Consider the following 23,395-nt stretch of genomic DNA (forward strand, 5'->3'; position numbering starts at 1 on the left):
TATGTCAATTCTCTTTTTCTCCCTGTTAATGCTCATTCCTTATAAGTATAAAATATAAAAATATAAATATAAAATAAAGAATATGAATTGTTTTTCTTTATAATTGAAGTATGATTGATATACAAATCCTATTATTTTCACATGTATATCATTGAGATATGATATTTTTATACATTATTAAATGATCCCATGACAAGTCTAGTTACCAACTGTTACCATACAAAATTGCTACAATATTACTGACTACATTCCCTATGTTGTAAATTATATCCCATGACTTATTTATTTTATAACCAGAAATGTGTACTTCTTAATCCCCTTTATCTATATTGCCCTCTACACCCAGCCCTCCTTCCTCTGGTAACCAAGTTTATTCCCTGTATCTATGCGTATGTTTGCTTTGTTCATTTGTTTTTAGATTTCATATGTAAATAAAATCATACATTTGTCTTTCTCTGACTTATTTCACTAAGTATAATACTCTTTACGTTCATCCATGTTTTCACAAATGTCAAGATTTCATTCTTTTGTATGGCTGAGTAATATTCCATTGCATATTATATCACATCTTCTTTATACATCCATCCATGGACATTTAGATTGCATCTATATTTTGGCTATTGTATATAATGCTTCCATGAACATAGAAGTGTATATATCTCTGAATTGGTATTTTCACTTTTTCCAGATAAATATCCTGAAGTGGAACTGCTTGATTGTGTGGTATTTCTAATATTTTTAGGAAATTCCATATTGTTTTCCATAGTGGCTGCACCAATTTGCATTCTTACCAACAGTGTACAAAGGTTCCCTTTCCTACACAACCTCACCAACACTTGTTATTTGTTGCCTTTTTGTAAGTCAGTCTGACAGATGTGAGGTGATATCTCATTGTGGTTTTGACTTGCATTTCTGTGGTGGTGATTAGTGCTGTTAAGTTATTTTTCATGTGCCCGTTGGCCATCTATATGTCTTATTTGAAAAAATGTTTATTCGAGTCCTCTGCCCTGAGATCAAGACCTGAGCTGAGATCAAGAGTCGAATATTTAACTGACTGCGCTACCTAGGCACCCCATCCTCTGCCCATTTTTTAATAAGGTTGTTTGTTATCTTAATATTAAGTTCTGGAAAATCTCTGTGTATTTTGGATATGAACCCCTTATCAGATGTGTGATTTGCAAATATCTTCTCCCATTTAGTAGGTTGTCTTTTTGTTTTGTTGATCATTTTTTCCTTCATTGTGCAAAAGTTTCTTGTTGTGGTGTATAACCATTGTTTATTTTAGTTTTCATTGCCATTGCCTAAGGAGTCTGGTCCAAAAAAAACATTGCTAAGGTTGATGTCAAACAGCTTATGTTTGACATGTTTTCTTCTAGTTTAATGGTTTTGGGTTTTACATTTAGGTCTTTAGTCGATTCAAATTTATTATATGGTGTAAGGTAGTGGTCTGGTTTCATTTTTTGAATGTAGCTGTCCACTTTTACACCAATATCATCTTTGAAGAGATTGTTTTTTTCCCATTGTATATTCTTGCCTCTTTTGTCATAGATTATTTGACTATATATAAATAGGCTTATTTCTGGGCTCCCTACTATATTCCATTGATATATGTGTCAGTGTTCATGGCAGTACTATATTGTCTTGATTACTACAGCTTTGTAGTATAGTTTAACATGATGGCACAAGATACTTCCAGTTTTATTCTTCTTTCCCAAGATTACATAACACAATTTGTTTGACTTTGGCCCTCTTGTGGAATGTGAGTAATAGGAGTCTTTGCATTTAAACAGTTTGTGAAGTTGCTAAATTTACTTACACACTTTCATTATAAATATGATTTACAGAGCTATTTGTCTGCATGTAATGGGTATAAGGTGGCAGAGAAATTTGTAGAAGATTCGACCCAGGGCATATGTTGTTCATTTTTAAGTCACTTTTTGATTCTTTTTTTTTTTTCTTTTTGCCCTCTGAAGGTCCAAAACAGACAGGAATTATCAAGCATGATGTTCTCCCAACTACTGGTTTGGCAGCATTAAGTATTGGCATATCTTTTGAAAGCTATTCACTCGAAGAACTGATTTCCACTAGAGAGCTCTCTGCTAAATACGGTCTTCTTTCTTCCACAGATGTTCCCTCTTCTCAATTTCTGAATTTTGGTGTTCATGACCCAGCACAAACTGATTGGGGCAAAACATCTATATCACATATGCCTTTCCAAACTTCAGCAGCCATAACAGGATTCCTTTTCCCCAGTAGGGGAGAGAGGACCCCATTTATCATCTCTCCTTTCATGACAGATGCTATCTATCCTACAGAGTCTTTATTATTTGAAAACAATCAGACTATTGCCTTATCTACTACTGCAATGAGTTCAGTAATTACTGGCATTCCAGGAGCTGATATTAAGTTAAACAGGCACTCATTACTCCCCCGTGGATTCCTGCTCACAACTGCTTCTACAAGTGTACCTCCAGTTGTCTCTAGGGGGGCTCAAGAGGATATTGAAGAATATTCAGCTGTTTCCTTAATTTCAAGAAGAGAGTACTGGAGATTGCTGAGCTCCTCAATGTCTCCCATTTCTCCTGCTAAGATAATTATATCTAAACAGGTAGCCATCTTAAACTCATCAACTCTGCACCAATTCACTACACAAACTTCCATTCCCAGTGAATACCAGGTTATTACTGAAGCATCTAGCAACCAGAGACTCACAAACATCAAATCACAGGCTGCTGATTCTTTAAGTGAATTAAGCCAAACATGTGCAACATGTTCTATGACTGAAATAAAATCCTCTCATGAATTCTCAGATCAAGTTTTGCATAGCAAACAGTCCCACTTTTATGAGACATTCTGGATGAACTCAGCAATATTAGCCAGCTGGTATGCACTAATGGGAATTCAAACTATCACTTCTGGGCATTCGTTTTCTTCTGCTACTGAAATAACGCCATCAGCAGCATTCACAGAACTGTCATCTTTATTTCTTTCTAAAAAGAGTACAAAAATAAGGATTTTATCCTCATCCTTAGAAGAATCCATTACCCTATCAAGTAATTTGGATGTTAATTTATGTTTGGATAAAACTTATTTATCCATTGTCCCATCACAAACTGTCTCCTCAGACCCAATGAATACTGATTTGACTTCAAAACTGACTATTGATGATCCTTTTGTGTCAGAAAACATTTTAAAACTATTGACAATGGGACATTACGATGTAACCGTGGGCCCCACTGAGATATTGAGTCAAGACAACTTATTGGGTGTGCAAGAGAGTAAAGGATCTCATCAACAGTCCAAACTTTACACCCGTGACAGTTCTCTAGATTTTGAATTAAATTTACAAAAGCATCCAGAAACTATACCTTCAAATGACTTTGACAACAACATGCCACCTTATATGTACTCAATGTCTGATTTTTCAGAAGTAACCTCTGATATCGCATTTTATGCAGTTTCAGCAACTCAGTCACTTCCAATACAGGCCTCTTTCCCTGTGTCTGTACTTATGCCAGATTGGACGTATTCTACAGATTATCTGACCTTAACATCTGATTTAAAAGAAGGGCTCAGAACTTCTTCAGAGTGGTCCAAATGGGAACTTCAGCCTAGTGTGCATGACTGGGAATTTCCTGCCACGACCCAGAGACTTTCCATCACTAGATCACTTACTTTGTCTTCACTGGAGTTCATTCCCCTTCAGCTGACGATTTCTGGTGAGTTTCTCAGTTTCAGTTCAGTAAACTTTTAGAAATGAGTTTCTTTTCTGTAGAAAAGAGAAAGAGACTGTTGTGGTCACCAGGTGCTCTAAACAGCCTCTTTGTAATCAGGGTAGCAGCCAGTTCAATGGAGATGGCACCTGCTGTTGTACCTGACACAGATGGTTATTCTTTATGCACTGCCACAAAGGCTACCAGATCAATACAGGAGTATGTTGGAGACGGCTACACTGCTGGCAAGCAATCAGAAACTGAACTAGTTCAATTCATTACAATAGATCTCTCAAAGTTTAGGATTAACTTTTATTATTCTCATTTCTTGAAATAGATTCTTTGTCAGGTGTAACAGAATATAACATACAGTTTCTAACATTTTTTTTCAGTATAGTATATACTGAAATGTATTTTTTAATGGGAAGATGAGGAAATCAAGGGAATTTCATTGGGTGTTGCCATTCTACATAGCGGGGTTTATCATTATGTAATGCAAAGCTGTGATGCTTTTATTATATATAACTCAGAATATAAATTAAATTCATGAACTTTACTTAACAAAAAATTATATAAAAATGAAACAAGATAGTATCTCATGTACAAATTTGAAATCAGTCTTGAAATAATTAATAACTATCCTTACTCTAAAGCATATTAGAAATTATTAGTCTCCTCTACCCTTGTAATTACTGTCAAATTAGGAAACGTGGAAAAAAAGTTTAAATAATTGTATTTAGCAAAAAGAGAGGGTATTTTTTTCATTATTTGAAGGAAGTTTTATCCTGTGGAATTTCAAGTGCAATTGTGGCAGTGAAGTTGATTTTCCTTCAATGAGAAGTTTATAGGTTTTGTGTTATATATGCATATTTATAGATTTTTGTGTGTATGTTTAGGTATGTAATTTGTGGCTGGCAATTCAGAAAATCAGAAAAAAACCCAAATCTTATATGTGCTTTATCCAGTGTGATATGATTTTCTTTGCAAAGTTTCTAAAAATAGCAAATTTTAATTACAAACTTAAATGTAGTATTTTCCTTGTGCTTTTATAAGACAATAGTTTGTTGTATAACTGTTAAGACTTATCAACACTACCTAATACATCACTTCTCACATATAAATGAAGCAAAATTACATCTTCTCCTCTTATACAATCGGTCCTATAGCCATCCCTTGGAAATAATCAGGACACAAATTCTCCATTTCCAGGAAATTAAATCCCAAGTTTGCCTTTATGAACAAAACCTTGTCACATTCCATTTTTCCCCTCCCCTCAATACAACTGCAAACACTCTCATGATTTTGACCTTTCCAGTATTCCTACTATTTTCCTCCTTAATTATTTTAGATATGCTAATCAATAATTTACAAGGTACTTGCTGGCATTTTGTTCACCACTCTGTTGGCCAGGGTCAAATCAGAGAATTGATAGTACACTCCAGTTGAGTTCTTGGGGAGAGTTTAATTTTTTTAAAAAAGTATTTACAAAGATATGGCTAAAGCTTAGGGAAAACAATGAGGGATAGTGTGGTTCTGAAGGGACTAGCAACAGCAGAATGTCATTACTACCTTGAGTCCTGAAGGGAAAAAGGAAAGAGCAGTTATCCAGACCCATAAAGAGAAAAGCTACCAGTTTACAGATGCTATAGCATTTAGGGAGACAACACAGCCAATCCAAAGCAAACCAATCAGGAGTAGACCAGGAGATATATTCCCAACTCCATTCTCCTCTTGTCTTCTAGTCTCCTGCAGCTGCTCATCATTGGCCAAATCCATTTAGTAGCTGAAAATTATCTTTAATAACATATCTGCAAATCTATCTAATCTCTTTGTGTAAAGAAAAGGCAGAATAGGCCATAGTAGAATGGCCTGCAGTGCTAAAATCTTGACTAGGTTCCATGTTCCATGATACTGCCAAAATATAGAATGAGCATGTGACTAATAAAGAGAGAATTTGTACATTTCTAAAGCGAACCACTGAGTACTCTATTATTGCCTCTCTACATGCTACCTCCATCCTAGGAAAGTATAAAAGGTAGAAAGCGTGCAATTTTGGGCTCCCTTGCTCTCTGATGGATTTCTCACTTTTCATGGGTAGCTAAGAGAAAAATGATGCTCCAAGTAATATCTTGTGATAAGCAAAGTGAGATATCATGGAACAATGACTATCAATATGCTTCTTAGAGTTTTGTTTAACTTCTGAAGTTTATAATTGCTGGTTCTATAATATAATGATATCTATTAAATTGAATTGAAGTTGTCTTGGTCAGCCATCCTCTAAATCAAACCAGTCTTTGTGGTTTTGTTTGATTTATGAAGCAAGTGAAGTTTAAGAGGAAAAAAGGGAAGGGACACTTGGCTGGCTCAGTCAGTAGAGCATGTGATGAGTTTGAGCCCCACATTGGTTTTAGAGATTACTTAAGGAAATTTTTTTAATTATTTAAAAGAGAGAGAGGAAAAAAGAACATTTTCTAGCAGTTTGGTATTATTTTCCTCTAGCAATATGATTCTCTATTATTTTCTACCAGTTGTTTGAGAAGGATTTAAGAGAGAATAGCCAGAGCTTCCTAATCCAAAGATTTTCTAATTGCATTGGATAACAAAAATAGTGCTAAAATGAAAATTTTATATGAGTTGTATTTATTCCATTCATAGTTATAAAATTCTAAATTTAAAAATTTAATACAGTATTCATAAAATTCTAGTAAGTGGCAAAGGGATATTTTATCTGGAAATAAAAGGGTGAGTCAAAGAAAGATATTCAATAATATAATTTACCACATTATTAGGTAAAAAGATATTGACAATTTATAATTTACTAAGAGTATTTTTTTCTCTCTTCCTTTTTCTATCCTAAGTGATTTACATTATCTTCACATCTTTTTGGTATCTATTATTATGTCCAAACATAACAAAATATAAATAACTTACAACAATATTCAATGCCATTCTCCAAGTTGAAACATAAGACATAATTCCATTAAACTCATAAGTCAAAATGCCTTATATATGCATGTGCATGTATTTCATACATAACATTTAGAAGATCAAATAGAAAATACATTAATTAAATAACCAAAATACCATAAGTAAATTAAATGGAGATATGGTGTCTTTATTTGAGTTCTTGAAACTGTGAGTCCTTAATACTAAAGAAGCACTATATTTGAAAACTATAAAGAAATTTCAAACAAATTCAAGTGAGATAATATTTAGAACTTGATCAAGTCATCTTGAGGTCAAAGAGAATAGGGAAATATTGAATAGAAATGGCACTAAGAGCATCATATGTTTATGAAATATATTAAAATAAATTATAATAAAATATGGGTATTATTACAGGGATACAGATACAAAGAAATAGAATAAAAATATATGTGCTAGACTGCATACATAAAAGAGATTTGATAAGAGTTTTCATATTCAACAACTGTGTTGATGCATTTTGTTATCTTGAAAACTCTTTCTCTATATCCTTACACTAGAATAAATTCTTTGAGGACTAACCAGATAAAATTATAAAACATTAAATAATCTAAATCAAATATAAGTTAATATCTATTTCATCTCTAACTGGAAATTTTTAAGACTAAAAACAAAAATATATATAAAAAATTAGTGAAAGGGAATAAAGGGAAAGGAGAGAAAATGAGTGAAAATATCAGTGAGGGTGGCAAAACATGAGAGACACCTAACTCTGGGAAATGAACAAGGGGTAGTGGTAGAGGAGGTGGACGGGGGGGTTGGGGTGACTGGGTGATGGGCACTGGGGGGGGCACTCGGCAGGATGAGCACTGGGTGTTATGCTATATGTTGGCAAATTGAACTCCAATAAAAATAATTAAAACAAAATACAATCATAAGACTAGACCAGATAGTTAACTAAAACAGAAGACCCAGAAACAATTTCAGCATATCTTAAACCCAGCTTCTCAAATAAATTTATATTAATGAAATAAAAAAATAAAAAATAATAAAAGCAAAAATAGAAAATTATAAATAAAATATCAATCGTGGTATATTTTATAGTAGAATAACTAAAATTAATACCCTTTGATTCCAAAAATGGTCATAAACATAGTTAAAGCAAATATCCAAAAATGTATTGCCTCGTGAGATAGACATGATTATAAACACCCTGTCAAATCAAAGAAGAAAGGCTGACCATTCAAATAGTAAAACACTTTGCTGTACATAGTCAATAAAACTATATTTAAAAATCATCAGAAGCAACCAAAGGTCTCAAATTTAAAATGAGATACAAATTTTATCCATTTGCCAGATTTATTTTTTCCAACTGCAATATTCTGAATTTGTGAAAATACACCACTCTATTGGTAGGTAGGGAAGTATCTTGGCACCATCTTTCTAGAGAGAACTTGCCACCAGAAATCTTAGAAGTTTTAAAAATAGTATAATCTCAATGTTAGGAAATTATTGTTGATATATCCAAAATTATGTTATTAAATGTTATTAAAATAACAAATATTTGGAAAAGAATGTACCCTAAAATGGTGGTTGTATTAAATAAATATTGGTATTTAATAATACTATTAAGCATAAGTTATAAAATCATATATAATAAATTTGCAAATACATGTGTAATGCACACTACATATATGCATATGAAAGATTCTTCCAAAAACATTAATATTTCTTTCAATACTTATTTTTATTTTTTAAAAGTTTCAAACTGATTATATATTTTTATGATCAATAAAAAATGTTTTTGTAAATATCTGTGTATGGTGAGAAATAAACATTTCAGAAAGTATATTTAATTATTTTACTTATATTAGATCAAGATAAATAAGTTTTTATGAGTTCTACAATTGTTCATATAGAAAAGATAGATAATTGCTAATTAGCATTATTACAGTGAAAGAAAAAATATTAAAATTATTTTTAAAAATATAAAATATTTTTCTGAAATAATACAGAGATCTTATGTTCAAACATGCCAACCACATTTTTTAAACTGAATTACTATGTAGATGTTGAAATTCTTACTTATATTTCCACAGCATCCTTTATTTTTTAGTAAAATTTTTAAAAGATGAATGGAATTAAAATCACATCATTTTACTCAATATTCAAATGTGTTTTTAACTGAGTACTTTGTGACAGGCACCAGCACGGCTGTGATTTGTTTGCTTATCTATTGTTTTGGTCTTGAAGCACTCAGGTATGAATTATGCCTTTTGAAAACAATCATAACTGTTTCTCATTTCTATCTACTGGCAAATTTGGAATCATATGTTATCGTCTAAGGTTTGAAATGTCTCATTGTTATGTATCCATTCTACAAACCAGCAAATGTAGAGGAAAAAGTTTCCCCTTGGGGAAAACCACTAAGCACCAAAAGAGATGTCCCCCTTCAGCTGAAACTTGAGACCTTCTACTTCAGCTCCTCAAGTTACCTTACTGCAGAAGGAGCCCTCTAGACCCTGTCCTTTGTGGTCAAAGAAGTGTGTGCACAGAAGACAAAAGCTTCTGTCACAATATTTAGTATCACTTTCGTTCTAATTTACTTGCTTTGTATAAAACAATCCCTTTTAGAAATGACCCACTAATGAACATAACTAGTTCTCCTGCAGATCAAACTTTAACTGCTGACACCTAGCCCACAGATTTTCATCTGAAGTAAAATCCTCACATTTTGTTTCCTGTACATCACCCAGCATCTTTCACAAAGGAGTGCCCTGTGCATTTTGTGTTTTGCTAGTTTGCAGTATTCAAGAATATTCATCATTTGCATTTTATTCCCACTTGTCACTAAAATGGATAGTAACATCAACACTGTATAAAAAATATACTACTATGTACAAAATATAATAGAGTGAATCTAGTTAATAATACAATTTTTTTCATGCATGTTATAATTCTTTGGTTTCAAAACTTCCCTCTCCATTGTTGAATCTTGGGAATTTGACCTTGGGAAAATTAACAGCACAGACCAGAGATTGGCAAGGTATTACCGGCTGGTCAAACCCAGCCCACCACTAGTTTTTCTAAAGAGTTTTACTGGGACCTAGCTATACCCATTGGTTGTGTACTGCCCATGACTGATTTCATACTATGACAGTAAAGTTGAGTAGTTGTGATGGAGACCATATTGTCTACAAAGGTAGAACTTGTTCTTTACAGGAATTTGCCAATTCCTGCAGTAGCACTATATGTGAGGTGTTTATAATGCTCAAGTTAATATAGTTTAGTTTTTTGACCAAGGTATAAATATTAGCCTTGTATGGACTCAGAAAAGTTCATATTTCAGACCTGCTTAATTCCATTATGCTGCCCAAAGTCACAACATCCCTGTCTTCTGTACCATTCTGATGGAGCCCTAGTATAAAGCCACAAACTGTAGTAAATACCCATAATCTCTTTGTGCAGTTTTCAGATCTATGTCCAGGGATGCTTTTTTGTCTTTAATCTGTGTATCTTTACATGGTTTATTTATTATTTTATTTTATTGAGGTTCGATTTGCCAACATATAACACTCAGTGCTCATTCCATCAGCTGCTTTCAAGGGTGATGAACTGTCACAAAGGCCCTATACTCAGAAGGCCCCCACACTTGGTAGAACTATAGTATATAGGATTTCAGGGAGACTGGAAGGAAGTACAAAGTAAGGGTATTGTGGAAGTAATCTAGTTCCAAAGTAGTGTTAGAATGTAACAAGAAGTGGAATAAAAGCAGCTGAGTTTGTGTCAATGTTCAATTACTTTTTGCTAAGAACGAAATGTATGTACTAGCTCTGAAACATGATTTGTGGAATTTTGATGATGCCACTGAAGAGTTAAATTCTCTTATATTTTCATTTAAAATAGGTATTGCACAGTACAAAGATGAATGGTAAAATATGTGCTAATAATGGAAAATCTTAAATTTTCTTATAATGATGTTAAATAGCAAGTAAAATATATCATGAAAAGATGAAAAGGAGACCACTAAAGAAAGAAAAGCTTTTATTTTAGGACCTTTAATAGAACATTTTCCTTGTTTTTTTTTTTTTTTTTTTTTTTTTTGGAACAAAAGACCTCGCATTTTCATTTTGCAGTGGGTTCAACAAATTATGTACCTGGCACGGCCTGTGCTACTGCTGTTCTGGAATACTCTTCCCACCTCTGCCAGGCTAATTTAACACGCAGTTTCACGCTCTCCAGTTAACTGCTAGAATCCCTTAGGGTTCATTCTTTTTTTTTTTTTTAAGATTTATTTATTTATTTTTATTTATGATAGACACAGAGAGAAAGAGAGAGGCAGAGACACAGGAGGAGGGAGAAGCAGGCTCCATGCCGGGAGCCTGATGCGGGACTCGATCCTGGGATTCCAGGATCGTGCCCTGGACCAAAGGCAGGCACCAAACTGTTGGGCCACCCAGGGATCTCCCCTTGGGGTTCATTCTTAGACTCCCCCTTCCTTTCTTTCCATACTCTTCACTGTTCTTTTTTTCAATTCTTATTTCTTTATTCCACAATTTGTCATTGGAGATATATCACCTATATTCATGGCTTCAAATATACGCAGATATATAAACTTGCTTCTATCTTTAGACTAACATTTTTGTTAGCAGTCCCTCAAAACTTAAGATAAAATCTTTAACTCTCCAGTATCACAACCTCCATCTCTCTCGCTACCCATACTTTCTTCTCCACTGAATCATTTCTTAAACATGAAATTTATATCCAGCTAGATTTCCAAGCTTCAGCATAAACTTTATTTTATCAAAAGGACTATGAATTTTATCTACAGAGTCCTCTCACCCAGCCTCTTAGTTCACTATTATTACTCCAGTTTAAACTCTCCTTCTCTCTTGTGGACTAATGCAGTACTCTCTAAGATAAGTGACCTATTTCTAGTCTCTATCCTCTCTGATCCCTCCTCCACATTACTTTCAGAGTTGTTTTCCTTATATGATTTGCATTCTTCTGCTTAGAAAGTCACAATGAATCTTCATTTCCTATCAGGAGAGGTTTCAAATCCTAAGCATTCCAACTATAGTATTCGATCTCAATTGTGTCATCTGAAGTCATTCTCTACTATTTATCCCTACCCTATTTTATGACTAACCACTCTCCAATACTGTTGCACAGTTGCCCAGCGCTGCACTTTGGCATTCATTGTCCTTCTTCCTAAATGCCCTCTATCGCCCACTTTGTCAAATTCCTTTCCCGAGGCTCAAATTAAATGCAACCTCCTATTGGAAGATGTTTATAAAAACACTTAAAATTTTATTTTTTCCCTTTATTTTTGCTCCAATAGGTCATTATACATAATTCAGCATCACCATAATTTTGGTCATTTGTTCTGTTAGCTTCCCTCAGTGTATTTATGCTCTTTCAATACAAGAGTCAAGTGTTAATAGATACAATGCCTTATCCAAAGCTTTGCCATAATTGGAGGGATCCCAGGGAAGACTATTTTAAAATTAGTCACAAAAATTGTCATCAGTTTATTATAAGTTAGGGAGGCTTAGCTATGAAGGCTGCTATGACTGAAGAAGCATAAGCTGTGGATGTGTAGAAGCTGGAGGGTGGGAGAAAGTACCTTAGCACTGAAAAAATAAACATGGCTGAAGTGTCTGGCCCCTCAAGAAGAAGCTGGACCACTTCAATACATGGAATCTCAAGGAATTACCTATTTAATCATGGTTCGAGATGGCTTTGTGTAGGCAAGTGACTCGATACTAGAAGAGTCTAGGCAACTAGTGAGACATATAAAGATGGGGAGATCATGGTTTATTTCTGAGTTACCAGCCAGCACAGAGCTGGATTCTAGATGCCCAGGGAACAGGATTCAGTTAGAGAACTGACCATTCTTTTTTTTTTTTTTTTTTTTTACGATTTTATTTATTTATTTATGAGAGACACAGAGAGACAGGCAGAGACACAGGCAGAGGGAGAAGCAGTTTCCATGCAGGGAGCCTGACGTGGGACTCGATCCAGGGTCTCCAGGATCACACCCTGGGCTGACGGCAGCGCTAAACCGCTGAGCCACCCAGGCTGCCCACAACTGACCATTATTTTTTCTTTCTTTTTTTTTTTTTTAAGATTTATTTATTTATTTATTCATGATAAACATAGAGAGAAAGAGAGAGAGAGAGAGAGAGAGAGGCAGAGACACAGGTAGAGGGAGAAGCAGGCTCCATGCCGGGAGCCTGACACGGGACTCGATCCCAGGACTCCAGGATCACGCCCTGGGCCAAGGCAGGCGCTGAACCGCTGAGCCACCCAGGGATCTCCAACTGACCATTCTTGAGGAAGGATCCAGCACAGCTGACATTCAAGGCAAAATATCACACTTCTGCAGCAAGAGGATAGATGAGTGAGGATTGGCATTTGATGCTCTAAGCAGAGGATGTAGGCAGCTTAAATAATCCAGTCCTGTTATCCGAGCCAGTGTTATAGTAAGGCTTAAAGGGGACAGTCACACGAAGGAAATGATTTGGGCAAGAAACAACACAGATATTCAGTGGGCATTTCTGGATATTAGGGAAATGAAGGCAAAGACAAAATTCTTTGTTTTAAGGATAATTATAATAGTAGTAGCTGCAGTTTATTAAATAGCAATTAGTAGGGGATCCCCGGGTGGCGCAGCGGTTTAGCGCCTGCCTTTGGCCCAGGGCACGATCCTGGAGACCCGGGATCGAATCCCACATCGGGCTCCCGGTGCATGGAGCCTGCTTCTCCCTCTGCCTGTGTCTCTGCCTCTCTCTCTCTCTCTCTCTCTGTGACTATCATAAATAAATCAAAATTAAAAAAAATAGCAATTAGTAACTAACAGTGCCCTGGGGTTGAAGATCTAGTCCCTGCACAACTTTGCAGGAAGAGACTATCTTGGCTCAGATCCCTCAGCTAATAAGTGCTTGAGTTGGGATTGAAGTTTGAGTTTGCAAGATCTATATATGATGATTTTTTTAAAAGATTTTATTTATTTATTTATTTATTCATGAGAGACACACACAGAGAGAGACAGAGAGGCAGAGACACAGGCAGAAGGAGCAGGCTCCATGCAGGGAGCCTAATGTGGGACTCGATCCCAAGTCTCCAGGATCACGCCCTGGGCTGAGGGCGGTGCTAAACCGCTGAGCCACCCGGGGTTCCCTAGATATGATGAATTTTAAGGACAATGTATTGTTCAATGAAGGGAATAGGCTCTGCTTATTCTTCATGTCCTTTGTCTTCACTGGCTCCATGTCCCACGTTTGGACAGATCTCAGCTGAGCCTTCTGGTGAGTGGCATCCCTTACTCCAGGGAGGCCAGGGAAGAATTGAGGAAGGCAAGGGGGTGAGATTTTAAAATTGGTGCCTATGGCCCTCTTTGCCCATTGGTCAGGCCAGTGTATCAAATTCTGCCAATGAGGAGAATTACTTCTCTCTCCACATAGTTTTTCTCAGTTTTATTCACTATTGTCAGCCACTTATACATAGGAGTTTAAAAATATATTTCTGTTGCCTCTCAAATCTATTTATACTTGAAACATGGTGCAGTATGACAAATTGTCACATTTATGAACATCAATCAACAATATTTTGAGATGTTATTTTATGTCAATAATTAAGATATTATTCAAACCCCTTGACAGTGTTATTATCTAAGTTAACAGTGATTAGCATAACATATGTCCTTCCCTAATAACCATATTTCACTCAGCAACACATTTTATTGAGGACTCTATTAATGGTATGACTAATACACTACAAAAAATAACATGTTTCCTGTCCTCCTAGAGCTTAAATTCTAGTAATGAAAGACAGTAAACACTAAGCATAAAGATCCTGTGTTTCTGTATGACATGCTGTGTGTAATAAAGTGTACATAATATAGTTCTAATATATAAAGAGAGTCTGTAAATGTATATCTATATGTATAGACTGTATGCTTAAAAGAAAATAGAGCAGATTTGCAGGGGAGGATATCACAGGTTCTGAGTTGGTGGGTGGGAAACAACAGTATGGTCACATTTGCCTTTGCTGAGGAAGCCAACTTGGAGAAGATGAGAGCTGTGTAGTAGAAGGAGAAAAAATATCCCACAAAGAACAAATAGTCAATGCTGTGTTAAGGTAGGTGTGTGTTTGACATTTTCTAAAAACATCAGGGAAGCCAGTGTGGTGAAGCAGGTAAACCAGAGGGAGGCTTTAGAGAATGAAATCAGATAGAGGACAGGACAGAAAGTACAAAAGAATTGGGGGCAATTTAAGGACTTATCTTCTGAGTGAAACAGAAACTTATTCCAGAGGTTTAGACAGACAAGTGACATGATCTCAGTGATCATTCTGGCTGCACTGTGGAGAATTGATTAGTGGGTGGGGATAAGGCAGGCATACAGGCAGGAAGACCAGTTAGAAGGCTAATGCCCTAGTCCAGTTGAGAAATGGCCATAGCTCAGTCCAAGTGTCAGCAGTAACTTGGGAAATGCTCAGATTCAGGATATATATTAAAAGGTCACAGGATTTTCTAAAGTATTGGATTAGTTTTATTTATTTTTGTAATCAGTTTTATTAAGCAGCGAAGAGTATCTTAAGCACCCTCTGAAGACAAGGGGAAATTATGCAAACCAATTTTTCCAAACATGCTACAAATAGGTTTATCTGAAATTTTATCAACCATAAAGCTGTGTCTATAGAAATTCTATTACAATTCAAAAGTCTGATAAGTTTATAATGACTTAGTCCTGATTATGGCCCTAAGGCACAGAAAGACCATATGACTTCTGCATCTGCCATGAATTAACAAGTTACGTTCAGCATGAAATATATGTTTAGTGTTTTGTGTTTATGCTTATTCCTGGAAATTTTTTTGTGACTTCATGTTGAATGAAGGAACTCTATACTAACTTATTAATTTAATAAGTCAAGTTATCTGTACCTGGACCATGTGATATTATAACACATATAAATGTCTGTGTATATGTGTTTGTATGTGTGTATTCTTGGGGATGCGCTTGTGTGTTTATATATAACAAGAAGTCAGTATAGAGTGGAAATACCTAATGATAAAATATGAACTATTGAGGGAGTAGATGGTAGAATTAGAAAATACTGAAAGAGAAGAAGACAGACGCGAAAGACATGAGATTTGATAACTTTGACTCTGAAATTTTGTAATTTTGACACAAATGCTGGAAATATGACTATTTTTTGATGAACAGTGCATTAGTTTTTTAGGGCTGCAACAAAACTGCAGCACAAATTGGGTGCTTTAAAACAACAGGAATGGGTCACAGTTCTGAAATCTACAAATCTAAACAAGGTGTTGGCAGGGTGTGCTCTTTCTGAAACCACAGAGTAAATTCTTCCTTGCTTCTCTCCAGCTTCCAGTGGTGGCTGTCAACCTTAGTGTTCCTTGGCTTGCAATGACATCATTCCAATTTCTGCCTCTGTTGTCACATGGCATTCCCTTATTTGTCTCACCATTTTCCTGTAAGGACACTCTACCACTCTAAAGCCAAAAGTTGGTTCGGAGTCTTTATACATCTTCAAGAGTCTTTACCTAGATTTTTAAAAATCTTGAGTTATACAATTTCATCATCTTGTAATATGGAAGAAGATTGGTGGAAGATGGACAAATCATCGAATTCCCATTCTGTGACTTACTATCTCTTTAGCTTTAGTTACCTGCTTTAGCCTCTGTTGTGTATCTGTAAAATGAGGATACCACTAATTTGTGGAGTAATTTTGAGGGTTATATAAATAAGTATATATAAATTCTTGTCACAATGCCACCTAAATGTTAATCTCTCCCTAAACATTTGTTTGTTTAATCCAACTTCACACACTCTATTTCGTTTCTAGATTACTTCCCCAAACACATTTAATACCTGTCTGGTCTTTAAACTTTGGATATTTGGAATCTAAACTTAATACTTGTCCTGAATTTTATTGTTATATACTCTGCCTTTGACTTATTCACTTACTGTTGACAAATTTATCCTACTCTGATGTTTGATTTCTAGATGTAGCCACAGTCTTGTGTGTCTCTTGATTTTAAATCTGTAGCTACAGTTCAGCTAGGATTTCTAATCCTTCCCTAGGTCTATTTAATTCCTGTGTACTTCTAAATATGTGTCAGTTACAGAAGATTCAATAGCTGATGCTCCGAAACAGTTCTTACCAACTTCTCTGGGGTCCCTAAATTTCATATGGAAATCTCTTTCTTCCTCAGATTCTGACTTACTGTCCTGCATTCACAACTTGATAGTACATAATGTCTAACCACTATATTCTCAACTTTGAATCACAACATCATTGAAGTGTAGAAACCACATTAATTCCCATATTCCTATGGTCTCTCTCTGCTTGCTTATGAATTCTTCCCTTTGCTCTAAACTTACCATGATTTTTGCTTTCTAAGGGCAATTTATGACTAAAAAAACCAGATATGATTCAATCCAGATTTGCAAACGGGCAAAATTCTATATATAATTTGGGAACTTCAGATAATCAGGTGCAACTCTTGATTTAAGATTATAACATGCTTTATTTTTCTACTTGATTTTCAGTCTATGTTTTTATTTTGAGTCAAGTTACTCTAAGTAGCTTACCATTTTGCTTAGGCTTCTGGATAATTTTTTATTTCCTCTTGTGTTTTTTCATTTCTTCTTTTGATACCAGTGCTACTGTCACTCCTTACAGCAATCCGATGAGCATTCTATAATGGAAGGAAATAAAGTAAAGTTGTATTTTATCATTTGGACAGCTGAAATCAATAAGAGTGAAATTTTGTTCTTTTAGACCATTTAATATTTACACCTGAAGGTATATAACTATCATGGTTTCTACTTGGAAAGCCTTAATTAAAAAAGAAAAGAAAAGAAAAGAAAAAAGAAAAGAAAAGGAAAGAAGAGAAAAAAAAGAAAAGAAAAGAAAGAAAAGAAAAGAAAAGAAAAGAAAAGAAAAGAAAAAGCCTTAATTTTAAAAGAACAATAGGGTCGATACATAAACTTATATATTTTTCACAAACAGGCTAGAGAAAAGCCCCCCAATTTTATGCTCATTTAATTATTAAAAGCACAAGAGATAAATAATGTCAGTTTTGATTTCACAAAATCAAAGTAGAAACTAAAACATGCATGTAAAGGATTTGTACTTTTTAAATTAATGCCCCATAGAAATTAGAATACTGCTTTCTATAGTGTCCTTACCACAGTGTGGGGGGTTTCAGATTTAGGCTCTATAGTCATGCTAATTCCAAATCTACCTAGTGTGATTTTAGGAATACTTAACTACTCCCTGCCTTACCTTACTTCCTTTAAAATGGGAATGATAATCATAACCACTGCATAGAGCTCTTATAAAGATTAAACTAGACCATGCTATGTTTCATGCTGTGCTTAACAAAGGATCTGAAGATAGTGAGCCTAGACAAACCATAGCTGTCATTATCTTAACAGAAAATCAATAAAAGTATAAAACAAATTCTCTGTTAAAATATTTGTTCAAATTCAGAGGCAAAAAAAAATAGATAGTGAAGAAAATCTGTCCACAGTTGGCATGGTAAAGAAAGAGAATTTATGTATATCTCCTGATAATCCCTAGAGTTGCTATGCTTCTCAACCCTGCTTGTGTCATATAGTCTCAGCAAGGAAGATTAGGTGTCTAATACAAACACAGAAGATTGGAGTGTTTCTTTCTGAGTTGACCATATTTCAAGACAGAGACTGTGGTAGACACTACTAATGATTAAAACAAGGGAAACTAAGTAAATAATAGTTGAGAAAGTATGTGACCCAAAAATGAAATTTTCACAAAAATACTATGTTAATTTTTTCAGCATCCAAAAGTACTTTCCAAATGAAAAGAATATAGGCAAAATAAGTTCCTACATTAAGTAGAAAAGGCAGTATTAGAAGTAACAGCCATTAAATGAGGAAGCAATTACAACCTTTGTAGTGACAATTCATTAATCAGCTATTCTTATCCCCTATGAAAAAACAGAAATAGGAAAACAAATTATTTCTAAATCATCCCCACGTCTTATTCATCACCAAAATATTTGTTACAGATTTATTTATATTAATATATAATTTATAATATAGATTTACAATATAAATTATATATTAATATATATAAATTATATATTTGCTGCAGATTTATATATAAGTATATAAATTATATATTTGTTGCAGATTTCTATAGATATAAATTCAGTACTGTAAAAAATAGGAATATTTCTATAAATTATAATTTCTCTAAGAAAGTCAGATAACTGTATTTCTAGTTTATTAATTTGGTTCTGATTGTATTTCCTAGTGATAGAAATCAATGTCAATCCATTGTTTTCCATTTAGTGCCTTTCCAAAAAATATGGAGAGATGTCATATTAATGACAAGCCAGAAATCACTAAATCAAAAGCAAAAAATTAAATTTGTATTAATATTATTTTATTTATTTTACCATAGAGGTAATATCAGGATTCCAACTTTTAAAATTTTAAATATTTGTGTACCTAGACTTTGAAAAGAACCACTAATAGTAAGGATAAAAATAAAACATAAAATTATACTTTAATATAAGTGACTTCTCTAGGACAGAACTAATGTTTAAACATAGTACATGTTTTAGAGGAATTTTTTTTTCTTTTTAAGTTATATGTAATTGGGGATGTGGCTGAGAGTAATTTCATGTGCTCTATGTGTCCAAATTTTAATAAGATCAATTTGCTTTTAATAAATGTGTAAGTAAAACCACATTTATTGGGATTTGAACTTGTTTGAGAGATTCTTCTTCTTTTTTTTTAACCTGAATCTTTCTCACAGAGAGGGCTATTTGACTCCTTTATCCTTTTATATATGATTTCTATTCAAAACTTTTTATTTAGTATTATCAAATTTTTTTCAAAAAAAAATGCTTAATGGCTAGTAATACATCAACCATGCTAAGACCCATGACTTGATGGTGCTTTGAAATATTTTGTTTGTACTAAAGTGTCTATTACCTTTCAAAGCTAACTTGGAGTTATTTCTTGGGGGAATTTATATCTTAGCACTTACAGATTTTCTAGAAAGGGGGATCTAGATTTAACTAGTAAATTTAAGTCCCTAGTCTCCTCACTTTGAAACCTGCCCTCTTCCTACATGATTAATTTGAATTCAACTCAAAGCAAATTTTCTCAAAGATATTTTGATGTTGTTTTTTGAAAATGTTGGCATTTGAAACAGATTTAAGCTCCTTAGCATTTTTGATATCTACTTGCCTTGGTATGAAACAAATTTAGGTAAGGAGATTGAAGAGGCATGAGAGTCCTAGGGGAAAAAAAATAATTGGTTCCCATAAGAAGGATAAGTATTCCAGTCTATCTACTTTACCTTTGGAAATGTCATTTTAAGCCAAAGTCTTAGTTCTTATGCCATCTATTCTATTTGCTACCTATTAAAATATTGTTATGCTTTCAAGAAAGAACATTTATGCTTTTCAAATATTGTTACTTAGCATACTTCTTGTTCAGAAAAAATAATGTAATTCTAAAAACAAGGGAAAAAATGAAAGTATTCTATTCAGGTCCTACTAATCTTCACAAGTGCATATCTGCTTTAGACCTGGTCACATTTAACTTGAGGCAAGTACAGAGAAATTGGCATAAATTATAAATTCAGTTCAAATTTGAGAATTAGGGGTACGTGGGTGGCTCAGTAGGTTAAGTGTCTGACTCTTGGTTTTGGCTCAGGTCATGATCTCAAGGGTCATGAGATCTAGCCTCTAAGGAACAGAATAGAGAATCCAGAAGTGAACCTTCAACTTTATGGTCAGCTAATATTCGACAAAGGAGGAAAGACTCTCCACTGGAAAAAAGACAGTCTCTTCAATAAATGGTGCTGGGAAAATTGGACATTCACAAGCAGAAGAATGAAACTAGACCACTCTCTTGCACCATACACAAAGGTTATATGTTATTTAAAAACACTTTTAGCCATTTTCCTGCAAAACTAGTACCTAAGGTATATTAAGGATTTTCTGTGTGGCAGGAGTAAGCTAAACACAATGATTTTAACTTCTCAGTTTATCTTCACAGTAATTGTTCAAGGTCCTGTGGTAACCTAAAACAAGCCAATGTAATAGTCGCTCTGTGATGGCAAGACCTTTGGTACAGAATCTTTACAATGCCCCTTCTTCTCTTACAGATGTATGCTTATAATTATGTGTAATTGTTATTTGCCTTCAGTACACACAAGAAAATGAGCTGTTTACAAGACTTGTGTCTCATTTTTGTGTCCTTAGTATTGAGCACAGAAGTATATATTCAATATAAATTTGATTCATTTTTTGTACCCGAAAATGCATGTTTTTGTGATAAACTTTGTGCTACAAGAAATTGGATTTAGGTTTGGAAACTTGAGTTCTATTCCAGTTTCCCTTAAATTACTCTGAGATTATGTGCAACTTACTTTTTATGCACAACCCACTAACTTCAGCTTCTTGTGACAAAGTGAAAAACTGAATAAGATTTTCTCTGATTATAAACTCTATGAGCACTGGGTGTTGTATGTAAGTGATAAATACCTAAATTCTACACCAGAACTAATATCACACTGTATGTCAACTACCTGGAACTTAAAAACTTGAAAAAAAAAAAGCAAACTTTTTATGGGCCATTTTCTACATTATAAAATTATTGTATTTTAACCTGTTTCAAATTGGAGCTTTCACACTGACTCAAGTTTTAGAAATGTGACAAAAATCAAATGGTCATTTTTCCAGTGCATCTCAATATGTGGTTAGCTATTCTTTGTAAGTATTTTTAATTAGATGAAATGTGACGTTAAAAATAATTTCATCTATTTATACAAGTAACTTCCAGTATGAAACTCATAGTATTTATTCCTTAGTTCATTTGTCTTAAACTGTAATTGATAAGTACCTATGTTAAAGAGAAGTACTACTATTTGTTTACTATTCATTTCTTTCAGGAACACAGCCAGCAATTGAAATACCCATACTTCTTTCTTCTGTTTCCTTAGAAATGGTTTCTATAGCAACTGAGTATATTGAGCTGGATACCCAAGGAATGCCACATAATGTGTGTGCATTTGCACTGAAAAACGGTCTTTACATGATCTTTTATTTTTCAGCTTAAAAATAATATCAAGTCAGTCGGAACTCTTTTGTAATAAGTACATAAAATACTACACTGAACAATGAAGTAAAATTTTTATTTATTTCTTTAATCTCAATTAAGTAAATAACTCAAGCCAGTCACATCATTTTTAATCCATAAATGTTCTCATACTTTACATCTTTGATATCAATTTCAGAAATAGTGCTAAATTATTATGTGAAAGTTATTACTTTCAATACAAACCCTCATTGTGGTTAACAACATAAGACCCAAATATAATGTCTTATGCATGTGTATATTGCATTTTTAGACAAATAATCTTTTAAATAATTAATAATGCTCATGGTATAAATTAATAAATATTGTGTGACACTGTATTTAAATGATCTTCTGGAACTAGTATGATGCATGGCACTTTGAAATCATTTTTTCCTATAATAAAATATACACAACTAGGTGAGGTTTTATAGAAATGATTGTAATTTAAAACAAAATATAAGTACTTTAATTTAGACAATAAAAAAGAACTCCATTTCATAAATGATACAGTGTCTATTTGTGGTCTGTGCTGTACTTCTTTTGTTTTTATTCAGTCATCTTTCAGCACTGATCTCTTCATCTGTTTCTATTCTGGATCTACTTTGTGATTTCTCCTCACATTTCCCAAAAACTTTTACTTTCTCTTCAAATATATCAATAGTTGTCTGTATATGCTCAGAAGAAAGGCTTTTCTTCTCATGCCAGAGTTATTGTCCTTGACGTCATAGCTGTTTTCTGAATTTAAAATGGCTTTCATCCTCAAATTTTGCTGAAGTCTTATTTTTGTTTCAAGGCTTGGCAAAACTCCATTTCTCCAAAGAGCCACCCTTACTGTCTCTCACTTTCTGACCCCCGATGGAATTAATCCTCATATTTTTTTAGAAGTAACTATGTCTCTCTGTGGTCTTCTATAATATTCATTTTCACATGTGATTTATTCCCCTGCAAACTTTCTATTTCATGCCTTTATTCCTCCACAGCACCCCACTGAGTAAATTGAATCAGCATCCAACAAAGAGTTTCTGAACTGGATTGAATTGACTATCCTGAGGAAATCATTTTGTTATTCCTATGCCAATGGCTAACTTTTGCACTGATGTAGGGAGTGTCTCTTATTAGTGATTGATATTGTGTTCAAATGCTTAGAAACTTGAAAAAAACATTAGAAGCTATTTTTAAAACTATTGGATTTGTCTAAGGGAAGGTCTTGGAACTTGCTCACCAATTTACCCCTCTCTTTGGATGCTACTTCTTGGTCATTTTTGCAGGCTCATCCTCCTTCACTTGATCTATCTTTTTTAGGCCTTCTCAGTCATGGGAGAACTAAGGTCTTTGCTCTGTACATATTTCTTGAACAATCTGCTTTCCAGCCTCATCGGATCTTTGCTGGGACTGCTGTTTTCTGATGGCTCTTTCCCAACTTCACAATGTTCTAATGATTAATACAACCTGAAGGCTTGAAGACAGTCCTGTAGAGATCTCTGGAGGTCTCGTGCAGCTCTCTTCTCTTCGGTACTGTGCCTGGTTAATTCTAGCCTTCTTAGCCTCCCTTAATTTTCAATTCTGTCTTCTCAACTCATGGAT

The 23,395-nt window shown here is 34.1% G+C and overlaps 1 protein-coding gene and 1 long non-coding RNA gene across 2 annotated transcripts in view; one reads left to right on the forward strand and one right to left on the reverse strand.

The window, feature by feature from the left end:
* The window catches only part of EYS (EGF-like photoreceptor maintenance factor), a 1,514,868-nt gene that overhangs the window by 796,235 nt on the left and 695,238 nt on the right, over positions 1-23,395 (forward strand). Inside the window, exon 23 of the mRNA XM_077903501.1 lies at positions 1,974-3,719. Within this exon, the coding sequence (XP_077759627.1) occupies positions 1,974-3,719 (1,746 nt within the window). The remainder of the gene's footprint in view (positions 1-1,973; positions 3,720-23,395) is intronic.
* LOC144317302 (uncharacterized) lies at positions 3,673-21,664 on the reverse strand. Its single transcript, XR_013383259.1, has 3 exons — positions 21,575-21,664; positions 17,261-17,367; positions 3,673-3,769 (listed from the first exon to the last, which is right to left on the reverse strand). It is a non-coding gene; the product is annotated as an uncharacterized LOC144317302 (long non-coding RNA).

Source organism: Canis aureus, chromosome 7 (genome assembly GCF_053574225.1).
Source record: "Canis aureus isolate CA01 chromosome 7, VMU_Caureus_v.1.0, whole genome shotgun sequence".
Taxonomy (NCBI): domain Eukaryota; kingdom Metazoa; phylum Chordata; class Mammalia; order Carnivora; family Canidae; genus Canis; species Canis aureus.